Genomic DNA, 23,219 nt, shown 5'->3' on the forward strand with positions numbered 1-23,219 from the left:
TTGAATAGGACCCCTCGATATGCCCGTCCCTCCGTCATTTTTTTTACAAAAAATAAACGGGACGGGCCAAAAATTGGAGATATGCCTCACCCTTTGGATTCCAGTGTTAATAATGCATTTTATCACGGCAGCCGCCGTGCTCGTCGGGAATGAGTTTGCGTAAATTGGCCCCATTCTGCCACTTAAAAGTTGAAAAAATTAGGGAACAATATGCTGCCATCACATGGCTGTGCGCTAACCGCACTGTTAAATTCTTTCTTTCCATCAAAGGGCCATGACGCTCCAGGCACTAACTCAGTTCTCGTGCGTTAATATTATGTTATTTAAACTAAAAGACAAGCAGCGTAGACCTAAACCCGGAGTAGATCTGCGGTCTTGCCATGGGCCATGCAATACAAGCTTCGACGGTGGACCTGGAGGACTGTCCTCTTACTCGTCTGCTCCTTGACTGGCAAAGGTTTCTGCAGAGGAAGTCCTCTTCTGCCGTTCTTCGTTTCATAGTTCATCTACCGTCCACCAAGGTAAGAGGAGCGCGTGCCGCACAGCGGACCAAGAAGACCGGTGGAGGCAGTCAAAAAACCAAGACGCATATTGAGCTCCAGAGTAGCGGGGCACTAGGGTAAAACTAAAGCGTAGTATACACTGTTAAAAAAAAATTCTGAAAATTCAGACTAAATGAACTGAAGAAAATTTCGCAAAAGGCACTCCTAATTTTCAGACCAACTTTTTCAGAAACATGCGGTCTGAAAATTCAGACCTGTGAATTCAGACCACAAGTCTGAATATGTATTAAGACCTCAAGTCTGAATTGATATTAAGACCGCTGGACTCTGAAATTTAGGAATTCGGTGAGCTTAAAATTGAGATGTCTTATTTCTTAAAAAAGGGCTTCCTGGTCTGAATTTGCTTTCAGCAGTTCACTCCCATACCCCTCGCCTCCCTCTTTGTGCGCAGTGCGGGGAAGGTAATATATGAAAGTTGATCCAACAAATGCTTTAAGAAGGATGAAAATTGCTGAGGCTAGTAAAAGTCAATTTTGTAACCTTAAGGAACTGTCAAGTTAAACTTGCATGTCCTAGAAATATATGTCACAGGAAGTTCATTTTGAGGTCAAAACTCCACCACTATTAGATAAATTTATTCGCAAAGTTGGGGACTCCAACTCTAATTAGTTTCTGAGTTATGGAGGTTTACGTAAACTTTTAGTCGTTTCCTCCAAATTCTTCTCACGACAAAGGATTAGCTACCCAGTCTTCAGATTCTGGCAATTATATCTATTTTTGCATATGAAGAAGAAAGAGTTGTCAAATTTGAAAAAAAAAGTCCAGAAGAGGCTGTAAAAGCTAACTTATCAGGCCCATTTTTATTTTTCTTCAAATTTAAAAGATTTTGCCTTATTATTGATTTATGGTTTTTCAGGAAAACTAAGTGAGATATTTTTAAAAAAAGCAACACTATCTATTTCCTTTGCAAAAATAGATGTAATTACAAGAATATGAAGACTGGGTAGCTAATCCTTTGTCGTGAGGAGAATTTGAGAGAAACGACTAAAAGTTAACGTAGACATCCATAACTCAGAAACTAAAATAAGGTGGTGTACAACTCTTAGTGCATGAGTTAATGCAATGGAAAGGAACTTTTATCCAGGTTATGAGACAAGTATTTTTTTTTAAGTTATAAAGTCACTTTGGTTACTTTAGTCATTATAACCATAAATTTCTTTGCTTATCATTGCAAAATCAACTCAAACCTTGGTTGTAACAATTAACTCACTGTGGCAAGCACACGATCCAACACGCACCGGTGCACACGAAGTGAACGTATCAGATTCGTCCAACCAGAAGTTTGAACTAATATCCGATGAAGGCACTTTGGGGACGAGTGTGAACGGGGAGAGGCGAATAACTTAGAACACCTCTCGCCCTCTCACCGCCCGCCCCTTCAGTTTCGGGAGGTGCGTACAGCGAGCGCAGAGTCACTACAGCGTCAAGAAGGGTCATCAGCAGAAAACACTTCGAACTAAAATGCACTTCTTTCCGTCGACATGACTTCAGCGCGCCGAGCGAGTGGACCTGACGCAAAATACACGCGATGTGTGCACCTTGGAAGACTGCTGGAGACTGATGTTTTGCGTGCAGGGCACCGGGTCGGCCTAAACTTTCCGAGTTGCCGACGGATTAACGCTCCCCTCCTTGCCGAGCCAATCAGAGGGCGCCTCCAGCCGGCCCTGCCTCGCCGGACTTTCCGAGAATGCACCGGCGGAGACAGTCCTGTGACCGCTGCACTGGGCTCGGCTCGGTGCTCGGCGCTGCTCGGTGCCGAACGAACTCAGCCGAACAAGTCCGAGACAAACTAGATCGCTTTCGGGCCTACTACCTTAGCTGGTCAAGGTGCTGCCAGAGCGCTATAAAGAGGGCTACTCTGGGGCTCAAGGTGCTACCTTCGGGGCAGTCCGATTAAGGCAGCGTGTGTAGAGAGAGGGGGCGGGAGTCAGATGAGTCGGGCAGAAAATTAAGACCGGGGGCTGAATTCTACTTTCAGACTCGCGGGGCAAATTATTAATCCTTGTCAAGTCTGAATTTTTTAGACCGCCACGTCTGAAATTTTTTTCAGACTACAAGGTCCGTATTTTTAGACCTGCGGTCCAAATATTAGGACTCTAGTCTGAAAACGAAATTCAGACGGACAAGTCTGACACTTTCGGTCTGAATTTTCAGAATTTTTTTAACAGTGTAACCCAACCCTCTGTTTTCAAGCGTAATCAGTTTACGCCTGAAATCAAGCGTAATCAGTTTACGCCTGAAATCAAGCGTAATAGGCTCATCGGCTCATCCGCCAAAATCTCCCATATCAAAATGCATGGGGGAATTTCCAGAGTATGCTTCATTTCAAGCGTAACGTCTAACCGAGCCTACCCTCCGACCCCACACTGCTAACCCAAGTGTGGACCAAGTCCACGCTAAATAGCGTGGACCACGGTGGTCCACGCTAGGAAGCGCTGACCACGGATGGTCCACACTTGGAAGTGTGATTGGCCTATGAGAAGTTCAACGCTGTGAAGCGTGGACCACAGCTCGGTCCACGTTTTCTAGCGTGGACCACGGCTTGGTCCACGCTTCATAGCGTGGACCATTCGTGGTCCACGTTTCCTAGCGTGCACCCAAAATCGAAAGGCGGTACGCATGGTCTTACAAGGGCGGTATTCGTTTTACCGCCTTCCAAGTGTGGTACAAAAATAACCGTTCATTGAAGGTGGTAAAATTACCACCTTTCACCGCTGTACCGCCTTAAATTTCCCTCCAATCGGAATATTCAAGGCGATACAACTGTGGAAGGTGGTAATTTAGCGCCTTCAATGGGCGGTAATTTTTGTACCACACTTCACTGATACTTTGACAGAGTGACGAAAGTCCAAAATTTTGATAAAATGAGATTTTTGGCTGCGTCCTAGAACTTTTGATTTCCTATCGACTGGTGAAAAGCATATGTTGATATCTCTAATAGATTCGGCGTAGAAAAATACTTCAAAATGACGTAAGTCCAACTGTACTTTGACAAAATGACGAAAGTCCAGCCGTACTTTGACAAAATGACGGAAGTCCACCTGTACTTTGACAAAATGACGAAAGTCCAGCCGTACTTAGACAAAACGACGAAAGTCCAACCGTACTTTGACGATATGACGAAAGTCCCAACTGCAAAAACCGGTCATAGTTTACTATTGCTTTCCAATTAAGATGAATACTCATGAGTTCAGTGACGACATGAACGTAAAACATGCCAGAGTTGAAAAGTTTTATTTATTTTGTGTTAGCAGTAAAGGTGGACTTTCGCCATTTTGTCAAATTACGTTTGGACTTTCGTCGTTTTGTCAAAGTACGGTTGGACTTTCGTCGTTTTGTCAAAGTGCGGCTGGACTTTCGTCGTTTTGACCTCATTTTCGTACGCTGAGAAATGGCGAATGTCCACTATCTCGGGAACTAAGCTGCCCATTGCAGTGGCTCTTGAACCTAAAGAACACTCATGCCTTCAGGATGCTATGGTGTTAAACTCAACCATCAAATCCCAAACCTCTATTTTGCATCTCAATTTTTAGACTTGTTTTGACTCTCCTGAAAAATAAGAGATCGTGGACTTTCGTCACTTTGTCAAAGTACCAGTGACTTGGAAAGGCGGTAAAACGAACACCGCCCTCGATTGTGGTAATTTTACCATCTTTGGGTTTTGTGTGTGGACCACCGTGCTCCACGCTATTTAGCGTGGACTTGGTCCACACTTGGATTAGCAGTGCATTAATGGATTCCTCGTTCGAAGAGCACCATTGGTGGGTTGTTCGAGCTCCATTAGGCACCTCTGGGGATCAGAACGTGTCCGGGATTTGGACCGCCTTCACCAGTCTTCTGCCCATTGTGGTACGGTGGTCTGTCAAAACGAGTCTACATGTCAGTCGCTCGGCTTCGCTAGCACCCTCACTTCCAAGTGCACTATCTCTGGATGCCGCTTCAACTCTGAGGATAATGAATTGTATGCAATACTCTGCTCCCCTTGGGAAGCATGAAAAACCCTTGCCCACAAAATGGCATTAAGGGACAAACAACTTCGAAAAATTTTGTTCTTCGTTATTTCAAATTCAAGTTATTTTAACGTTGCTTCAAGGATATTTCAACACCATTTCGCGTTATTCACATTATTTCGACCATATTTGACGATATTTCAAGGAAAACGTACACCAAATTCAAGTTGTTTCCCCCTCGGCATTAACTTCAGGCATACGAAACCTACGTTGCTTTTACCACAAATCGAATGATAATATTCATTTACGACGAAAGAGGTTGGATGAAGGGCGTTGAAGGTGCGTGCCTCTCAAGGAGATACAAGCCTGTATTGTGAGTGTTATCGGTGTTGGAAAACCAGCGCTCCCGAACGTAATCTGGCACGCAGAGAACCGTCATCGAAAGTTCCACGCTTTTCTACTACGATATTGCGCTTGCGAAGTCTGCAGAGGTCTCATGTATTCATTTTCAGGTGTTCATTTTGTTGCATATATTGTCGAGTTCGCACTAAACCAATAAGAACTCTTGCTTTGCAAAGCGTCTCGAACTTTACTGCCCACTTGCCAGATGCGCTGCAGCGGAAAACTCCCTGGATGCTGGTTTGACAGAGCACACTCTCAGCCTCTCACTAGATAGTGATATCGATATCGTCAGTAACCATGGTGCTATTGCCTACAACAATAATATGTAGTGATTTCTTCATAGATGTGTACAATTTACTGCATAAAATTATATAGGAATTTTTTTGTCAAGAAGTACTAACAAATATGTAAATTAATAACTTAATGAGCAAAAAGTACAGACTATCGTTGCTTAAATTCCTCGAGGTGCCACTAACAAAATGTTAGTACCATGTCTTTAAAGTCAATATCGAGTCTGAGAGTGCAGGCTACATAGCAACTTAAAATTTGCTTCTCAATAACGTAGACTAGCTTCCTACCTCCAGTTCTTCTCCATCCCGTGAAGTAAGGACAAAGGAGGGGATCGCTGTGCATTACTTTACAATTACTCGGTAGCGATCGAATTGTTCTCTGCAGCTGCGAGTCCCGAGAGCAAAAGGCTTCACCATAAGGGGAGCATCAAGAGGATGTTACTTGGTGTTATGGTGCTCGATTCAGGTGAGGTGTGGGTGAAAAAGTGACGCAAAATTCGCAACGAATGAAAATTTAGTTCGTAATCCAAAGGTAAAGCTTCAATCTTCCTCCTTTTTAGGGGATTCAGTTCTCAGTTCTCAGAATGTGCCGAACCGTCTCGAAATGGTAGCCGGTTTTGTGAACCATGCATTATACATTTCCTGAGTAGTGAGATAACTTTGACCCCCTTTCTCACAACCAAGTTCTTCATTTAAGGGGAGGTTCTACTGAAAATCTTACTTTCTTCAAATTGAGTCCCATTATCAATATTCATTGTAAATTTAAAGTATTACATAGTAAATAGTAAAATTTGAAGTTTGGAGAGCAATACCTAGCCCCCAACCCAGTCGAAGAGGAATTTTTTGCTATTTCCAGTCGTAACTTGAAAAATTCTCCTACGCAAAGTATTTCAACGTAAACTGATGTTCTGGGCATTTTTCACTTCTTTGGTTCATAATTGATAAACCGTGGCATTAGTAAGATACTGGGACCATTACAAAACCATAAGCTGTGTTTTTAAGACAGCATGTCAATAAAACTTCAAGAAAATGATAAAATTTCTGATATTTTAGTGACTTTTTTTCTGAAAAGCAACGACAAAATAAATTTGTTGGGTCCCATGTCTTGGTGATGCCACGCTTTATTGCATATGAGCCAAAGAAGTGAAAAATGTCCAGAACATCAGTTTACGTTGAAATGCTTTGCGTAGGAGAATTTTTTAAGATATTGCTACAATAGGCTGAAAAAACCTCTTCGACTGGATTTGGAGGGGGGTATTGGGCTCTAAATTTCATGTTTGACCATTAACTATGTATTACTATACATCTGCAACAAATTTTTACACTGGGTCTCAATTTGAAAAATGCAATATTTTCAGTAGAACCTCCCCTTAAAATTCTGCCGCGCAACAGGTTAGCAGCAATCATTTTGCAACTTTTCTGCAACTATTTCTGTTGAGTCTTTCAAACAATGACCGGTCGGATACATAGGAGTGCCAACTTGCGCCAAAGCTTAATTTAAGGCCCAACAATATGGAATACTTTCAATCGGCTTGCGCAAATATTTACGGTACGCACATGCTTTTCCCCACACCTCACCCCAGTGCAAGGCGTCGGGTGCAAGCCTTTCTAAACCGTGGTTGAGGAATGCACTTTTTAAACATATGAAGAGAGCTCTTAACAATTGCTTATCTAAGTCAAAGTTCAGTTCCGTGAAGTGCCGAATAGCAGTGCCTATCGCTGAGCGCGTAACTCTGAGTGGTGGAGATTGCAAAGATATGATTCATGGCTCATCCCGGCCCGGACGAGTTACAGCAGTGTGGGCGCGATCGTCGGACACGCGCACGTCGTTTTTGCTGCTCAGAGATATGCACACACCGATAGGGACTGTTGTTGCGTTCAACACAATTTTTGCTGACATGTTATGTACTTCACTCCAACAGCTCCCTGTGCCTGAAGGCAGTTTGCACCATCTGCTCAACTGTTTGTTTTGTTTTTGAGATAATACTGTTTTAACACTGACTCACTTTTAGTGTGGGCCCAAGTGTCGGGGGTGTCGGGAGTACATGCCAGGCACACTCTATTTTAGCGTGTGCTTGGAAGTATGCTGTAATTAAGAGTGTGCTAGGAAGCGTGCTGTAAATGAGAGTGCACTATGAACACACTTCAGTTTGCAGTGGGTGCATCGACATCGGATCATTGAAAGTTTCGTCCACTTTCGATAAACATAAGCGACGTCTCCATAATCGCTGATAAAAAGAAAAAAAAAGGCAATGCAATTGAAACTACATTACAGATAACCTGTCATCAAATTAACTATTTATTCCTTTCAAACTTCAGTTCTTGCTCTATTATTCTATTGAACATTGGTATATTCTTTGAATGTATGAATGAATCCCTCTTTTAATGTGTTTTCTCAACGAGAGAAGTGTACTAAAAATTGTCTTTGAGTCAAAATTTCTTCTTCAGCAAAGATCTTGATGATGTTTTCTGCCAAGCTACCCAGGTATTTCCAGGTGTTACAATTCTCTTCGTAAAGAGTGAGTCCGCTTTAAGATGTGAAAGGCGACGAGTCTTTCTCTTCCACCTCAGCAGCTCCACTGTCGCGCCCGTCAGATTGCCGTTGGCGCCCTTTCCATAAGCTTTTCGCAGCGAAGGAGCGCGCCTTGCTGATGAGAAGTTCCTGGACCAAGTCGAGGCTTGTAGCTCAACCCTCGTTTCGTCACTCTCCAGCCCGTCCAGTGCAAACCTGCGCAGCTGTCAACACATCCCAGTTTTGACAGCGGGTGAAAACTTTGTCTCAAGTTCCTAAAAAAAAATGAGAGTATAAAACTTCTTGAAAGGTTAAGTTTTGGGCTCTTCCGTAATGCGAACCCATCACTCTGCTTTCTGTGATTTCCGTCCATTTCTTTAACCAAATGATTTGCGCAGATGGGCTTTTACATGACGATTGTGTCGTGGGTCGTCTGCGGCCCCATCGAGGTGGCCGCAACTGTGGCGACGGGTGCGAGCCTCACCGAGGCAATGGTCAGTTCAGCCGCACGCTGTTAGTCCACTCCGAAGTGTGTACTCAGCATGCTTCTACAGGATGATGTTTGCAAGTACACACCTTCATATCGACATAACTGCAAACTTGTCGAGTATTCATCTGCAGGTGTAATACTTGCAAGCATGCATCTGTGTGTCCACTTGCAAGTATGCAGCTGCAGGTGCGTACTGAGTATACACTTCAGTCTGTAGGGCAAGTGTGGGGCGTGTAGATACTGGTGTTGGTTGACCTGTCATGTCCTGCTCTTGAATACGTCGACCACTCCGCGTCCTTTGTCCGAATGGGTAGGACACAGCCCGCTGGACGAAACATTGCATGGATTTCTCATGCTTTGCTCCCTTCTGTCCTCAGGACCACTTAAATATTTCTCCAAATTTCCCTTTTCGAAGGAGAACTAAGTGAACACGGGGTCCATTCTTCATTAAAACGCAGTGGCGTCGGAAGTCCCTCCCGCAGGGGGGAGGGGCCTCAAATATGAAGAAAATCCTCTGGGATTTCCCTCCCTTAACCCCCCCCCCCACCAAATTTTACGTGATACAACAGGCCAAATTTTGTTTAAAGAGCACAATTGTGCAAAACTTTTTTTGTAGCTCTTGAAATGTGTGCCTATTTTAATCCAAAAGTACTCCTGCGCATGAGGTACGCACTATGAATATTTGTCTAAGAAATTTAATGTAAAATTTGCAGTTGTTTTCTCTTTAAGTTTTCAATGTTCTTGACATGGTTAATATTCATAGACTGTGAACGACATGTTATTGCATAGAAATTAAGTCACTTTGAAAAGCTACTCAAAATGCGAGCGAAGCAAGCTTCAAGCCAACAACTTTTTTTTAAAATTTTAACTGCGAGATGGAAGCAAGGAGCATGCTTTAAAATATCCATGTTCGTGGCGTCAGGCCCGGACTGGCCCGGGCCGCGGGGGCGCGATCGCGCCCGGGGCCTCGCGCGAAGCGCGGGGCCTTTCGGCCGCGGGCCACGGGGCCTTTCCACCGCGGGGCCTTCTTGGCCGCGGCAAAGTCGCGGTCTTTAACTATTTACGTACTTAAATCAAAGGGGTACCCATTTGAAAATTTCTCAAGATTTCGCAGAATTTTGCGTCAAAATTATGCCGGATTCCGCGAGATTTTGTTGGTATTCCACGAAATTTCTGCCGATTTTACGCATGATTTCGGCAAATCAAGCGCATTTTTTGGCCAACTTTGGTCCCAAAATCGTTGCGGTCAAAGGCAAAATCGTTGTGGTCAACGTCTTCCCGAGACAGGGCATGAAAGAGTGGGGTCTTAAGAATACTAGAACGTCGAGGGAGGCCTTTTACGTCAACTAGATTGGACACAGTGGCCGCCCAAAGTCAGCAAAATCAGCAAATTTCCGAGACTCGACCACTTTTTGACCAACTTTGGTCCCAAAATCGTTGCGGTCAAAGGCAAAATCGTTGTGGTCAACGTCTTCCCGATACAGGGCATGAAAGAGTGGGGTCTTAAGAATACTAGAACGTCGAGGGAGGCCTTTTACGTCAACTAGATTGGACACAGTAGCCGCCCAAAGTCAGCAAATCAGCAAATTTCCGAGACTCGACCACTTTTTGACCAACTTTGGTCCCAAAATCGTTGCGGTCAAAGGCAAAATCGTTGTGGTCAACGTCTTCCCGATACAGGGCATGAAAGAGTAGGGTCATAAGAATACTAGGGCGTCGAGGGAGGCCTTTTACGTCAACTAGATTGGACACAGTGGCCGCTCAAAGTCACCAAACACGGCTTACCCTCCCCTGGCTAGTAAATTTAAAACAATGGACGCATATCGGAAAAGGGGGCCCTTGACGTCACACTGCGACCGGGGCCCTGACTTAGCCAGTCCGGCCCTGCGTGGCGTGGTTGCTGCGACACGTCAAGTCGTCCCCAGGTGCGCCCAATAGCGTTACGAGCGAAAATTAAATATGGCCCTCGCTCCGCTCGGGCCAAAAAATGGGGGGGGGGCTCACCCCCCCCTGGCTGGCGGTGGGGGGGGGGGCCTCTGAGCCCCCTCGTCACCCCACTTCCGACGCCACTGTTAAAACGTAAACATTGAAATCACAGAAACCCTCACCGGAGTGCTCCGTTTTCTTATATTTGTTCAGTTCTCCCTGCAAACGATCTTTAGTTTCTCCTGAAATACGATTAAAATTCAGTAACTCGTCCGCTTCATGGGTCAAATGAACTCAGCAGCCTTTCACTGACGCGCAGGTTGGAATTCAGTGGACGACGGGCACGTATTCAGGTATAATGTGTGGATACCGTATGCTTCGAAGCCGCCTCCTGCTCTCAGCAGTTCTTGCTGACCTCGCCAAATGCACACACTTTCTCGAGAAAAGCGGAGGTGCAGCTATGAAGGTACACTGATAAAACTTTTGTCGCAAATTAGCGACACATTAATTGCTTATTTTTCTAGCGAAAAGATCTGTTGTGGAACGAATAGCTTGTTAAACCATAGATGTACTGGAACTAAAGGATAATTTCACAACGACAAACTTGTAATAACACATGAACAGTCCACCTTCAAAAACAAGTAGTTGACCAACAACAAACTTTGTTAGTCAACGACTTGTAAGTCGAAAAAGATTTTGTAATGTCTGCGACAAGTACTATTGGATACTTTCGTCACTAAATTTATTTTTCATGGTTCTGCTTTAAACAAAATACAATAGTGCATTTTCATTGAGCAGATAATGGCAAAAGATGATGTTTGCACACAAATTGTATCGTTAATGGGGATAACGAGAATTTTGTTCCACTTTGGTTCATGATGACATTCTTTGTTTTGGAACGGATAAATTGTCACTCATCCGATTGTTTCAGTAAATCCGTTTTTTTTTCATTAAATAGTGGATGCATTTAATGTGTAAACATGGTTTTACTGAACTCTTACTTCTGACTGCTATCAGAGTCAATGAGCTGGCCCCTGTTTGACCCGGCACCAAAACTGCCGCCCTCGGAATTTGAACACGCTAAAACTTTTTTCGAAAAGCCCCGCCGAAAATTCGGCGTAAATAGCCTTCTTCGGCGGACAACTGTCGCGCCGCGTCTAAGTTCGGTGGAATCACCCGCCGAACGCCGCCGAGACGTCCGCCGAAGCTCGGCGGGAGTGCCCGGGCCCATGAGTCCCCGTTGTGCTTCGACGACCTTCCGCCGAACGGCTTGCCGTCCATGTTCGACGCTCCTTCGTCAAATCAAATCTAATTGGGATTTTATGTGACAGGGCACGGAATATACTAGCAAGGCAACGTCAAATTTCGCGTAGAATGTTATTTTAGAGTCAGTTGTGTAAATTGTCGAAGGATGTTCCAGTTCCAAGCGGATATGCAACTCAGAGCTAGGTTATGTCAGCCGTGACGTGCGCCTCGCGCCGTGCTTCGACGGCAAACCCCTGTCGCGATTCACGCCGTATTTTCGGCGGTATTCCTTCGATGGTTCGAGAAAAGTTTTAGCGTGAAAAGCTTCCCGGAACTTCTATTCACAGGACAAACTCCAGAGGACTGCGCGAAGAAAACAACGGCTAGGTTACTTTTATCTCGTTTACGGTGTATCCACCGTTTTCGGGGTCATCGCAACATTCGCTACTATGCGACCGCACTGGGCGGAAGCCATGGTGGGCATAGTCACGCAGGTATGGTTACGATTCCAGGTACCGAGGCAGTAGCGCTCTAAAACCGAGAATTCCTACCTTAGAAGACTGCGCAGTAAAGTTCAGTGATCTGGAAACATTACTCCGCAAGTTTACCGTTAAATTAAATTTCGATCAAAATAAGATTACTTTATTTTCAAAATATGTTGCGCAAACTCGCCGACACTCAGGAAAGTTAAGGAAATATTTGCATGATACCTACGAAGAAAATGAAGGCATTGTGGGATTGCTTCGCGATATGAAGAAATGCTTCGTATTGCAGAGGATCTCGCTTTCTTATCAATGCAATTCTTCGTAGATTTTGCAATGCCTACTTATTTTAAGATAACAGCATGGCCTGTCAAAACTATTACGCTATAGGCTTGATCTTAATTTTCTTCATCATGAAGAAGTGTAGCTACAGTTCGTGTTTTTCTTTGCAGAGGTCAAAATAGGGATCCTGGGAACTCAGGAAACACTCGACGAAGAAATGCTTCGTATTATGAAGCAAAACCTTTCGTAATACGAAGCATTTCATTATCATACGAAGCAATTCTACAATGCCCTCATTTTCCTCGTAGCTATAAGGCAAATGTTTCGTATGCTTTTTCTGAGTGAATATTTCGGCCTTTCCTTCAGGGCATTTGGGTTGGAAGTTCAAACCAGTGTTCGGACTTTTCGGCCAAATCGACTGGCTGAAGTGACTGAGCCGCAAGTCGGCAGCGCGCGGCAGCAGCAGCAACTGAAAGAGCTGTGTGGCTGCGGTAGCAGTGGTCACTCCACTGGCGGCGCTGCCTTGACGGTTCAGTCGCTTCGGCCATTGGATTTGGCCGTAAAGTCCAAACACTGCTTCAAACCCTCAAAAATTTGAAGAAAATAAATCGACGCAGGAAACGTACGATGCGGGCTTTGTCAATGCTTAAAGAGACAGTTGTTTCGTCTTTAGGAAGTATTTATTTAGAGAGAGAGAGAGAGAGAGAGAGAGAGAGAGAGAGAGAGAGAGAGAGAGAGAGAGAGAGAGAGAGGTCCCATTAGGCCTCGAAAACGGATTTTTTTTAAAGAGATTCGGTGCCTTTGAACATTAATCATTAGCTTGATGCAGCTTCAGGCTCGGTGTAGGGTTTAAATGTTAAGCGTTTCTCCTGTTCGCTTGCCCGTCCCAGGCGCCAGATGCCCACACCACTGCAAGGGCGGTTTTCGCCTTGCAGCTGGCCATATTCCCCGTGCAGATCGTGGGTCTCTTGTCTGCGTTGTGCGGTTACTACACGACCCTGACGATCTTCTTGGTTTTGTACGGCTCCGCGGCAGAGCTCCACAGCACAATTGCCCAGGGCATCAAGGTATCGGGAAGAGCATTCCATTACTGATACTGTAACAGTATTTCCAGGCAGGATCGACATATCCCGATTGAGCCCCGATGACCTGAGCCCCGATCAGAGACCCGGCTGAGCCCGACTTGAGCCCCGACTTTGCCCCGATGGCCAGAGCCCCGATCTGAGCCCCACCCCAAAAAACTTCCATTTGTGAACTATTTTTTAGTGAAGATTTTGCGGAGCTCAAATGGGGCTCAAAACGGGCTCAGGTCGGGGCTCTGGCCATCGGGGCTCGAGTCGGGGCTTAAGTCGGGCTCGTCCGGGGCTCTGAGTGCAGGCGGGCATGTGTCGGGCCCGAAATGGCATACGATCATGTGTGGTCTAGCCCTTAATGGTAATGGTAATGCTCAGGTCATCGGCCAATGCGTAGGAAATACACGGCAGTCGAATGGGTTGCCTGCCGCTCAGGCGGAGCCGCTCCTCCGCCGGGCAGCTGCAGCAGCGCCCGGTGAAGCGGCGGCCAGGGGTGGGGGGAGTTGGCGAGGAGTAGAGTGGGGTCCTCAGTCGCGAGGGTGGCCCTGGACTTTGGGTTAGTCTTAAGGGTAGTCGTCAATCGTGAAGGGTTCGCGGACTCGCGGAAGTGGCCGTGGGGATGGCCGTGGACCCGCTTAGGTAGTCCCGAAGGACTCCAAGAGAGAAGAACTGGCTGTGATCTTCCCCCCATCACGTCTCCCCCACCCGCCTAGCCGCCTCTGCCGTGTATTTACTGAAACGCCCGGTACCGTAGAGCGGGGTATTTCGGCACATGCGGGTGAACAAGCTAATTTAAAGCTGATTCACATCCAAGGGTCATTCTACAGAAACGTTACAATTTCGCAGTTAGAACCGTGAAAAAATAAAAGTTGTCCGATTTCATTCATATTGGGCTTGTTTTTCTTGTTTCGGCATGCAGAATGCGAAACGATATCAAGCGTCACACTTTTCGAGAAAAAAAATTTTCTCCACTGAAATCATAGGCGAAATGTCTACGGAGTTTACATAAATTGACGCCTACGGAGTTTACATTTTGAAGCAAATACCTGGATTGCAGCCGTATGAGTTGGAACAGTAGAACGCGCATACACAGCTGACTAAAGGACCACCAAAGCATTGTTTTTATCCACAATTCGAAAGTTTGACGCACAGGGGATCCGTGGCAAATCGGGTACGGAGTTTACATACAAAAAAAATACGCGACCCCCTTTTTGAAATTTGGGTACCAATTAGATGCTAGCCATTGGACTCACATCCTTCAAACTTGGTGGCTAGATGTGTTTTTTCATCCGGAATCCATTGCAGTCTTCAGATTGAGGCTGCGACGTCCCGTTTGTCTCCTGTAGTGCCAAACTCGTTACAGTGCACATGTGGATTTTAGGGAAGTAAAAACTTCGGGACAAAAGTTAATCCTGTGCAGGCACAAAGCTTCAAACTTTTTACTAAAGTCAGTGGGATTAAGTTAAAGTATAAAAGTGCCTTAGCAAATAGAGCCGTCGGGAATGATTGTCCTGCGTCTCGTTTAGACATACGAGAGGCGCAAACTTAGTGAACTACGCATCGGGACAGCCACGGAGTTTACATTTTGCACCTTCCGGAGGCCACAGCCATCTGAAAACCTCAGAAACTTTCAAACCCAATAGTGGATCATTTTGAAGCACAAAAAGCACCATCTCACCGCGTAAACCGCGTCTTTCTAGGACGAACCGTTTCGTCACAAAGGGGCAGGGACATCAAATTGTAACATTTCTGTAGAATGACCCCCAAACGAACGTGACACAACGCTCAAAGGCACGTCACATTTTGTCACATCCCTTTCAACGTGATGTCACGTTCCTGATATGAGAGTGATGCCCGAATTCCTGAACAGGGCGATGAGGTGAGCTACATGCGAATTGATCCAACCTTACAAACTAGCTTGTAGTGATTAGGTATTCTGAGCACCTTACATATGCCCAAAACACTCCACTCTAATTACGAAGTATTTTCTTTGTAAGCTTATGTATGTAAAAAATACTTTGTTACGACAAACTACTTTTCTTTGTAAGGCTCAAACAAGTTTGTGAGGTTTTCTCAGTGTCTAAGATTTGAACCGTGCACCATGTGTTCGAGAGAATTCGCCCGTAAGAAGCGTCTACCTCCAGATTGAACCTTATAAGAATCAAACATGGCCACAATCACCCTTGAGGTGCGTGCCCCCCACAGGAGGGTCCCTGCACCGGTCGCTGGGCCACTCTGCAGTCGGACCTCATAGCGGTGAGTGCTGCGAAGCGGGAGGCCGTGGCCGACCTATTGCCCCATGTGCTGATGGCGGGCGCCGTCATGCCGCTGTTCTGCACTGTGGACGTGAGTGCCAGCACCTGCACTGCGATAACTACATTCAATACCAATTCCGAGAAAATCATGGCGAGGGGTCCTATGAACAAACATCGATGCACAGTGGGCCAGAAGACCGGTGGAGGCGGCAAAAATTCTAGACGCGTTTTGAGCTCCAGAGTCGCCAAGTGGGACTCGAACCGAACGTGTGACCGACCCCATCAATAGATTGCTCTCCGAACGAGGAATCCATTGATGGGGTCACACGTTCGATTTGGGTCTTGTTTAGTGACTCTGAAGCTCTAAACGCGTCTAGAATTTTTGCCGCCTCCAGCGGCCTTCTGGCCCACTGTGTGATGTCTTTTGGGTCGCTCGATCAAAGACCGATATCCTTCAGGTCGTTCGAACAAGGACCTATCTCCATTTCGACCGTTTCTGCATTCGCCGCTATCTTGTGGTTCTCGCAACAGACATCCAACTCAACCAAGAGTTTGCAGGTTTTGTTTTAAATATAGTAGAGAATGATCATCTAAAACTCGTTTGTGAGTAATATCAAACCGTAGAGATCTACAGGGTGAGTTTTCTCAATGTGTCAATAATTTGTAGGTAGTTTGGGCACCCCAAGGGGATCATTTTCTACCAATGAACTAGTGGGCGCAAACGTCTAGGTACGGAGATAATTGGTGTTTTGTAATTAGCCTTCGCGCCTGCGAGGTAGGCACCCGCTGCCACTGATGGGCGCAGGACCTCACGTGGGGGTGTCGCGGGTCTAGGAGGGGTGCTTCGAGTCTCGAAGGGGTGCGGCGGACCTTTCAAATGTCTTTTGGGAGGGGTTGCCGCGGGTCTCAAGGGGCTGTCATGGTGGCCCCCGTTACAGTGGATCTCACGGCTGTCTTTGCGAGGGTGGCGGGATTCCACGGATACTTCCGCGAGGTAAGTGGCACTCCCGCGAGTACTGCTAGTCCCGCGACACCCCCTCGACAGGTCCTGCCACCCTCAGTGGCACCGGGTGCCTACCTTGTAGGCGCAAAATCCAAGTTCAAAACACCAATTATCTCCGTATCTAGACGTTTGCGCCCACTAGTTCATTGGTGAAAAATGGTCCCCTAGGGATGCCCAAACTGCCTGCAAATTATTGACACATTGAGAAAACTCACCCTGTAGTTTGCTTGCAACAACCCTTGCAAAATGGAAAATATGTGGGCACTATATGGACAAAATATATGGCCCAACATGTATTGACGACATATGTGGAAAAGATAATTTAGCAAGATACTTTTCCGATATAAAAAATATGTGGCAAATATATAAATTTCATACATTGCTCTATATGTAGGCAATATATAGTGCGAATACACTATGGAGTCTGACGACTCAGAGACTTCCTTTACTATTATCAAAGAATGTAGCCTCGCCTTGCGAGAACACTCAATCGTGATCATGCCGTGGTCGCCTTGACAAACTTTTCGCGCTACACTCAAAAAAGACGTTTAAAATTTCCTAACTGTTGCAGTTAACTTGTTAAACAGGATTTCTCAAAATTTCTTGGAGACTTAAACGCATGGAAAAGAACCTTGCCCCTGCTCAATATATGGTGTCAATATATTCTACAACATAAAATCATGTTGAGAAATATAGCCGCCTTTTAACATCGAGTGCCAAGATATTAAGAAAAGTTACTTGAAAAGTCTGCCCTCCTCACCCTGCCCCATCCCACGACGGGCACCGTGTCAGATATTGAAACATACATTTCGCGAAGATAATATTATATGGGGAAATATATGCATAATATATTAATGGGCACCAAGATATACCCCCATATATAAACCACGTATTGCGCAAGATAATTTGCAATATATTGAGCAAGATACAATTATATTGGCAATGCATGAAACATATATGGAGTCATATATTGACACATATTTTCCATATATTTTCCTTTTTGCAAGGGAAATTAGGCAAGCCGTTTTGAATGCCAAAATTTGGCAACCTTTGGTTGGAAATCTCCATAAGCTTGCCAAATTTTGGCAAGCTGGGGGTTATTTCCAGACCAAGCCTGCCAAATTTTGGCATTCAAAACGGCTTGCCAAATTTGTGGCAAGCAAACCTACCCCTGGCTTTGCATTGATTGTTCTGGGACTTCAAAATAAACGCGTTGAAAGGTTAGGAAATGGAGATCGGTCTTTGTTCGAGCGACTTAAACGACATCGGTCTTAGTTTATAGGACCCATCGATGGGAAGTATACCTACCACAGGGTGGCAACGCTCTTTATTTGCCTTGACACTACGTTCGACCCCTCCTCCTACGTCAGTTTCTCTGCCGATATCCAAAATACTCAAATTATGCATAAAGCTGTTTTATTTTGATAGTATATGAATTGAGGAAGTGCTAGCATCAGGTTTCATCTCAAAGGCTTAATACGTGCCGAGGTAAATGTATTTACAAAATAAGCAGACAATTGTCTTGTGGCTTTTATTTCCATCCAGCCATCTTTGACTTGTCTTAGCGATGGGATGAATTGATCTGAAAATTGAATCACGTCTGATTATTGCCTAAACGACTTTTTAACTTGATGATGCGCACAAGTTTCACTCGATTTCTTTGCAGGTCACGGAGGTAATACTTTTGAAACGTGTAATGATTTCGGGGGCAGACCATAAGGCGTTAATGCAAGTGAAGAGCAAGACCACCCCTTAAGCTAGCATACTGTTGAACAGGATCCCCACACTCAGGAAACCTTACCAACTATTTTATGTCCCAAAAAAGGAAACTTGCCATTAAAAATATTTTGAGAAAACTTGAAAGCGTCTGTAAATATCATGTCCATTGGTTTGTGTAGCTGCTGATTAACGGCAGCGAGGCGGGGTTCTTCGCTATCAACACGGCTCCGCTGGTCCTTACTATTTTGGTGGCGACGTGCGAAGTGGGCGAGTCAGTCACGGCTGCTCTGGACGTATGACAAGTGTTCCTGCACGTTTATTTGGGTCATTCTACAGAAATGTTACAATTTGATGTCCCTGCCCTTTTGTGACGAAACGGTTCCTCCTAGAAAGACGCGGTTTGCGCAGTGAGATGGTGATTTTTGTGCTTCAAAATGATCCACTATTGGGTTTGAAAGTTTCTGAGGTTTTCAGATGGCTGAGGCCTCCGAAAGGTGCAAAATGTAAACTCCGTGGCTGTCCTGATGCGTAGTTCACTAAGTTTGCGCCTCTCGTACGTCCAAACGAGACGCAGGACAATCATTCCCGACGGCTCTATTTGCTAAGGCACTTTCATACTTTAACTTAACCCCCCTGACTTTACTAAAAAGTTTGAAGCTTTCTGCCTGCACAGAATTAACTTTTGTCCCGAAGTTTTTACTTCCCTAAAATCAACATGTGCAGTGTAACGAGTTTGGCGCTATAGCAGACAAACGGAACGTCGCAGCCTTAATCTGAAGACTGCGATGGATTCCGGATGAAAAAACACTTAGCCACCAAGTTTGAAGAATGTGATTCCAATGGCCAGCACCTGATCGGTACCCAAATTTCAAAAAGAGGGTTGCGTATTTTTTTTGTATGTAAACTCCGTACCCGATTTGCCACGGACCCCCTGGGAGTCAAACTTTCGAAATGTGGATAAAAACAATGCTTTGGTGGTCCTTTAGTCAGCTGTGTATGCGCGTTCTACTGTTCCAACTCAAACGGCTGCAATCCAGGTATTTGCTTCAAAATGTAAACTCCGTAGGCGTCAATTAATGTAAACTCCGTAGACATTTCCCCTATGATTTCTGGGGAAAAAATTTTTTTTCTCGCAAAGTGTGACGCTTGATATTGTTTCACATTATGCATGCCGAAACAAGAAAAACAAGCCCAATATGAATGAAATCGGACAACTTTTAATTTTTCACAGTTCTAAACGCGAAATTGTAACATTTCTGTAGAGTGACCCATTTGCTTCTGTTGGCTGCGCTTGATAGTCAAAGCTAGCTGACATAATTGGCTATAAATCCTCTATACGCCCAAAAATTTGATGGGACTTTTCTGGTTCATTTAGGAATAAAAAACCTAACGATCAAATTGTAACTTCAGTATTTTTGATAGTACAGACGTTAACTGCGAGAAAAAGTGTGAATAGTAAAACAAAAGTACAACGAAAGCTGTACATTGGAAGTACAACAGGTATTGTATAAAGTACGAGAATTGTACAAACCACAACGAGGCCTGGACTTCACAGCACTCGTCATGCCGGTCCCATTACACTTTGTGCAACAATTGTTGTACTTTGACGTAAAGTAGTACTTTAAAAGTAAATTCCTGGTGAAAAAATAATTCCCAGAAATTTGTGTACATTTGTGGTTTTTTTCTTGCAGTGTTGTTAAACGAATATTTAATTTATTGTTAATCTCTAGTAATTTTTGACAGGATACTCACTCAAGCATCTCCTGTGTAGGTTTCTCGCCGTCATTTTATTTGTAACCTTTCAGAAGTTGCATTGTATCCAATGTGCCGGCCATTGCAGGGCTTCGCGACGAAGGCCTACTCCGGGCCGTGGCTGGACGAGGGCGCGGCGGAGCGCCGCGTCCGCCTCCAGATGATGCAGGCCTCCACGGTGCGCACCATCCAGTTCCACGGCCGCGGGGTGGGAGTGTTCAACCGGCGCGCCTGCAACAACGCACTCCGGCTCTGGTTCCGCTTCCTGCAGGGCGTCCTCAACCTCAACGCCCGAAGTTGAAATTGAAACAATTGGTCGTCGATTGGCTGCGTCATGAAAAGTAAATGTGATACTTGACAAAAACACGCAACTTGAGTATCCAATTATTTATATCCCAAACAGCAGGTCCACTGAAAAGTCAAAGGAAGGAATTCATTCCATCCTAGGGGAAAGAAAAAAAGTCTCGCCAATTTTTGGCGAGAAACAAAAGTCTCGCCATTTTTTTGGCGAGAAACAAAAGTCTCACCATTTCTTGGCGAGAAACAAATGTCTCGCCAAAATATGTCAATAATTGCAGCCCCACTCTATTTGATACTGGGAAATATATCCCAGTCAAGATCACTCCGGTAAACACATCACTAACTGCAGTCTTTCAATGACTCAAGTCGAAAATAATACAGGAAGCTATCACTTTCAGTTATGAAAATATTAATGTAAGGTTATATGATGTGAATTTGGTTTGCGTCAGCAAAGCGTTGCCCAACTGTTTACTCTTTTTGTCATCGTTTAAAAAGACATTGGTCCAGTGAGTCAGATCCTAAAAGGTCTCTTTCAGTGTCCATGTAGTTAAAGATAATGTCTTTAATAAGAGGCATAAACAAAGCGACATCCATGATGACACAAGTTCTTACTCACTCCTTTGACTTATTCCAATCCCCAGCTACACTGTAAAAAGTTTTTGTAGTCAAATTCCTATACATGTATCTGAAACAATTCACATATACATGTATAGGAGTATTACCATACACTGGTAAGGCAATTTTCCTATACATTGGTATGGTATTATGACTAAGGTAAAAAATCAATTGTGGGTCACGAATCAATTGTGGGTCATTTTTTTCGACGGGTCACCGCAGACCCTGTGGATATTGAATCGATTTGAATTTCGCGGTAGACCTTCCTCCAACCTTTCTTTGTCTCCCCAAATAGCGTGTATGTCCGAGCGACGACTGTAACAGCTCCTATCAGGCTTCAAAGGAAGGCCCTTCAAAAAGTCGAGAAAAAAGCGCCCATCCAACGAGGCGTAAAATCGAGTGTTTTTCAAATTGCCACCGTGAAGCTATTACGAGATAAAACGGGACGCCCTTGCTGATTTAGGTTCATAATAGGTCAGGGAACATAAATTTACCATAGTACAGCCGACATCATTCGATGCCATGGTGCGCGGGTGATGGCAAAGGAGGGTTCGCTACCATGTCTGACCCATTATTTTAGACGAATTTTACGGTAGTTTTTCTAATAATTTTTGTTTTCAGCGCTTCTGAATTACTGATGTATCGCAGTAAATTCCATTTTTCTGCTCTGTCACATTTAGTACTACAATACGAAGGTTGTTAAGCTTACGCTACAGCCCCGAATGACAACGCTAACACTTACTTCCAGTCCGCCATAAGGCTTTTTTTGTTGGAGAAGGGGGGGGGGCATTGCGGGGCTTACATCGCGCCCGGAAGGGGACCGCTCTCTAACTGCAGAGGCTAGGCACCCGAGGCCAGTCCGGCCCTGTAGGAGTCAAATCAATCCCTACAGACTAAATATTCTGACTGAAATAGATTATAAACTGTAGCAATACCTCACGATGACAGGGTGTGGTGTTGGATTGTCTACCACACCGGCGGCCCTAGAATATGTACTATAAAAGTTTCGTCTCTTCCAGGACGTTTAACTCACATCGGTCTCACAGTGAAATAGGCCTGTTTACATATTTTTCCTCTTTGAGTGAAAAACGTGCCTGCTTGGTTTATTGAGAACCAGGGACCTTTTATTAATGAAAATAAGAAAAAATCTTGCAAAAATGGTCAATTTACGAGCAAAAAGACGAAATGGCCCACAATTGATATGACCCAGAATTGATTCATTGTGCTACAGATCCTGCAGTTTTCACGATTCCGAAAAAAAATATTCAAAAGTGAATTCCTCTCGCATTTAAGCAAATCATATCCAAATTTGAGCTTTCTACAATGCTGACCCACAAATGGTTCCAAAAATCAATTGTGGGCCAAAACAGACTATTTTTAAAACAGCCACAGCTTAGTAAATAAGGATGATAGATGGGGCTACTATGCTGCAAAACTTAGTCCAAGGACCACAGTTTAAGACCACACATGCACTTTTGTCACCAGGTCATAATAAAATGCCTTAATTTGGAATTTTCAAAAATGTGACCCACAATTGATTTTTTACCTTATACGTGTATAGGCATTATCCTATTTCATGTAAAGGATTTTCCCTATACATTGGTATAGCAAAATTGCAATACATGTATAGGTAATCGCCACCCAATGTATAGGATTTTTCCCATGTACCTGTATAGCTGTTTAGCCATACGCGTGCAAGCATTTTCCCATCCAATGCATAGGATTCTGCCCATGCACTAGTATAGCTGTGTAGCCATACGTGTACATTCATTTTCCTATCTGGTGTATTTGATTTTTACCACACTGGTATTGCCTTTTAGCTCAACGGGGAAAGGTATTCCCTCATATCAGTACAGCTTTTTAGCTATTTGCGCACAGGTGTTCCACCATCTGGTGCACAGGTTTTTCCTCTGAGTACGGTACAGGTTTGTGCCCACACATGTGCAGGTGTTTCTCTATTAAACAAGTATGCTTCCTTAACATGTGCAGCATAGTGGCAGTACGAAAGGGTACAAAAACAATAGAAACAATTTGAATTAATAGTATAATGTATTATAAATAAAAATGAAATGTAACATTATGGTAACATACATGGTAACATAAACGGATGATACCATGAGCATGATGATGTAATCTTGAGGTGATCTTCAGTGAACTGTTGGAACCCATAGAATGAGAATGCAGTCACGAACCTCCTTAGGACAATCTTCATTGTAATTAACAGTTACAAGAGGAAAATTACGATGCCTTGGAAATCGGGTAACAATACCACTCAAACTGCAAAGAAAGAAAGAAAGGCTAAGTATTGGTAATCCACATTTTCAAAACATAAAGCAAGATGGAGAGCTTCTACTTACCAA

At 44.4% G+C, this 23,219-nt stretch overlaps 1 protein-coding gene across 1 annotated transcript; it reads left to right on the forward strand.

Annotated features, from left to right (window-relative positions):
* Positions 1–359: 359 nt before the first annotated feature.
* LOC117644074 lies at positions 360–20,245 on the forward strand. The gene is made up of 5 exons (XM_034383260.1): positions 360–521; positions 8,116–8,211; positions 10,453–10,599; positions 11,726–11,872; positions 20,033–20,245. Exons 1-5 carry the CDS (start codon positions 381–383, stop codon positions 20,243–20,245), a joined length of 744 nt encoding a protein of 247 aa, XP_034239151.1. The 5' UTR covers positions 360–380.
* The last annotated feature ends 2,974 nt before the right edge of the window (positions 20,246–23,219 follow it).

Source organism: Thrips palmi, unplaced genomic scaffold (genome assembly GCF_012932325.1).
Source record: "Thrips palmi isolate BJ-2018 unplaced genomic scaffold, TpBJ-2018v1 HiC_scaffold_17, whole genome shotgun sequence".
NCBI lineage: Eukaryota > Metazoa > Arthropoda > Insecta > Thysanoptera > Thripidae > Thrips > Thrips palmi.

Excerpts from the sequence above, each read along its gene's own strand:
- LOC117644074 (XM_034383260.1), top strand. The coding sequence starts at position 381 with ATGGGCCATGCAATACAAGCTTCGACGGTGGACCTGGAGGACTGTCCT. Across the intron at positions 8,212-10,452 it reads CGAGCCTCACCGAGGCAATG|GTTGGAATTCAGTGGACGAC; the intron begins GTCAGTTCAGCC and ends ACTGACGCGCAG. Across the intron at positions 11,873-20,032 it reads TGGTGGGCATAGTCACGCAG|GGCTTCGCGACGAAGGCCTA; the intron begins GTATGGTTACGA and ends CGGCCATTGCAG.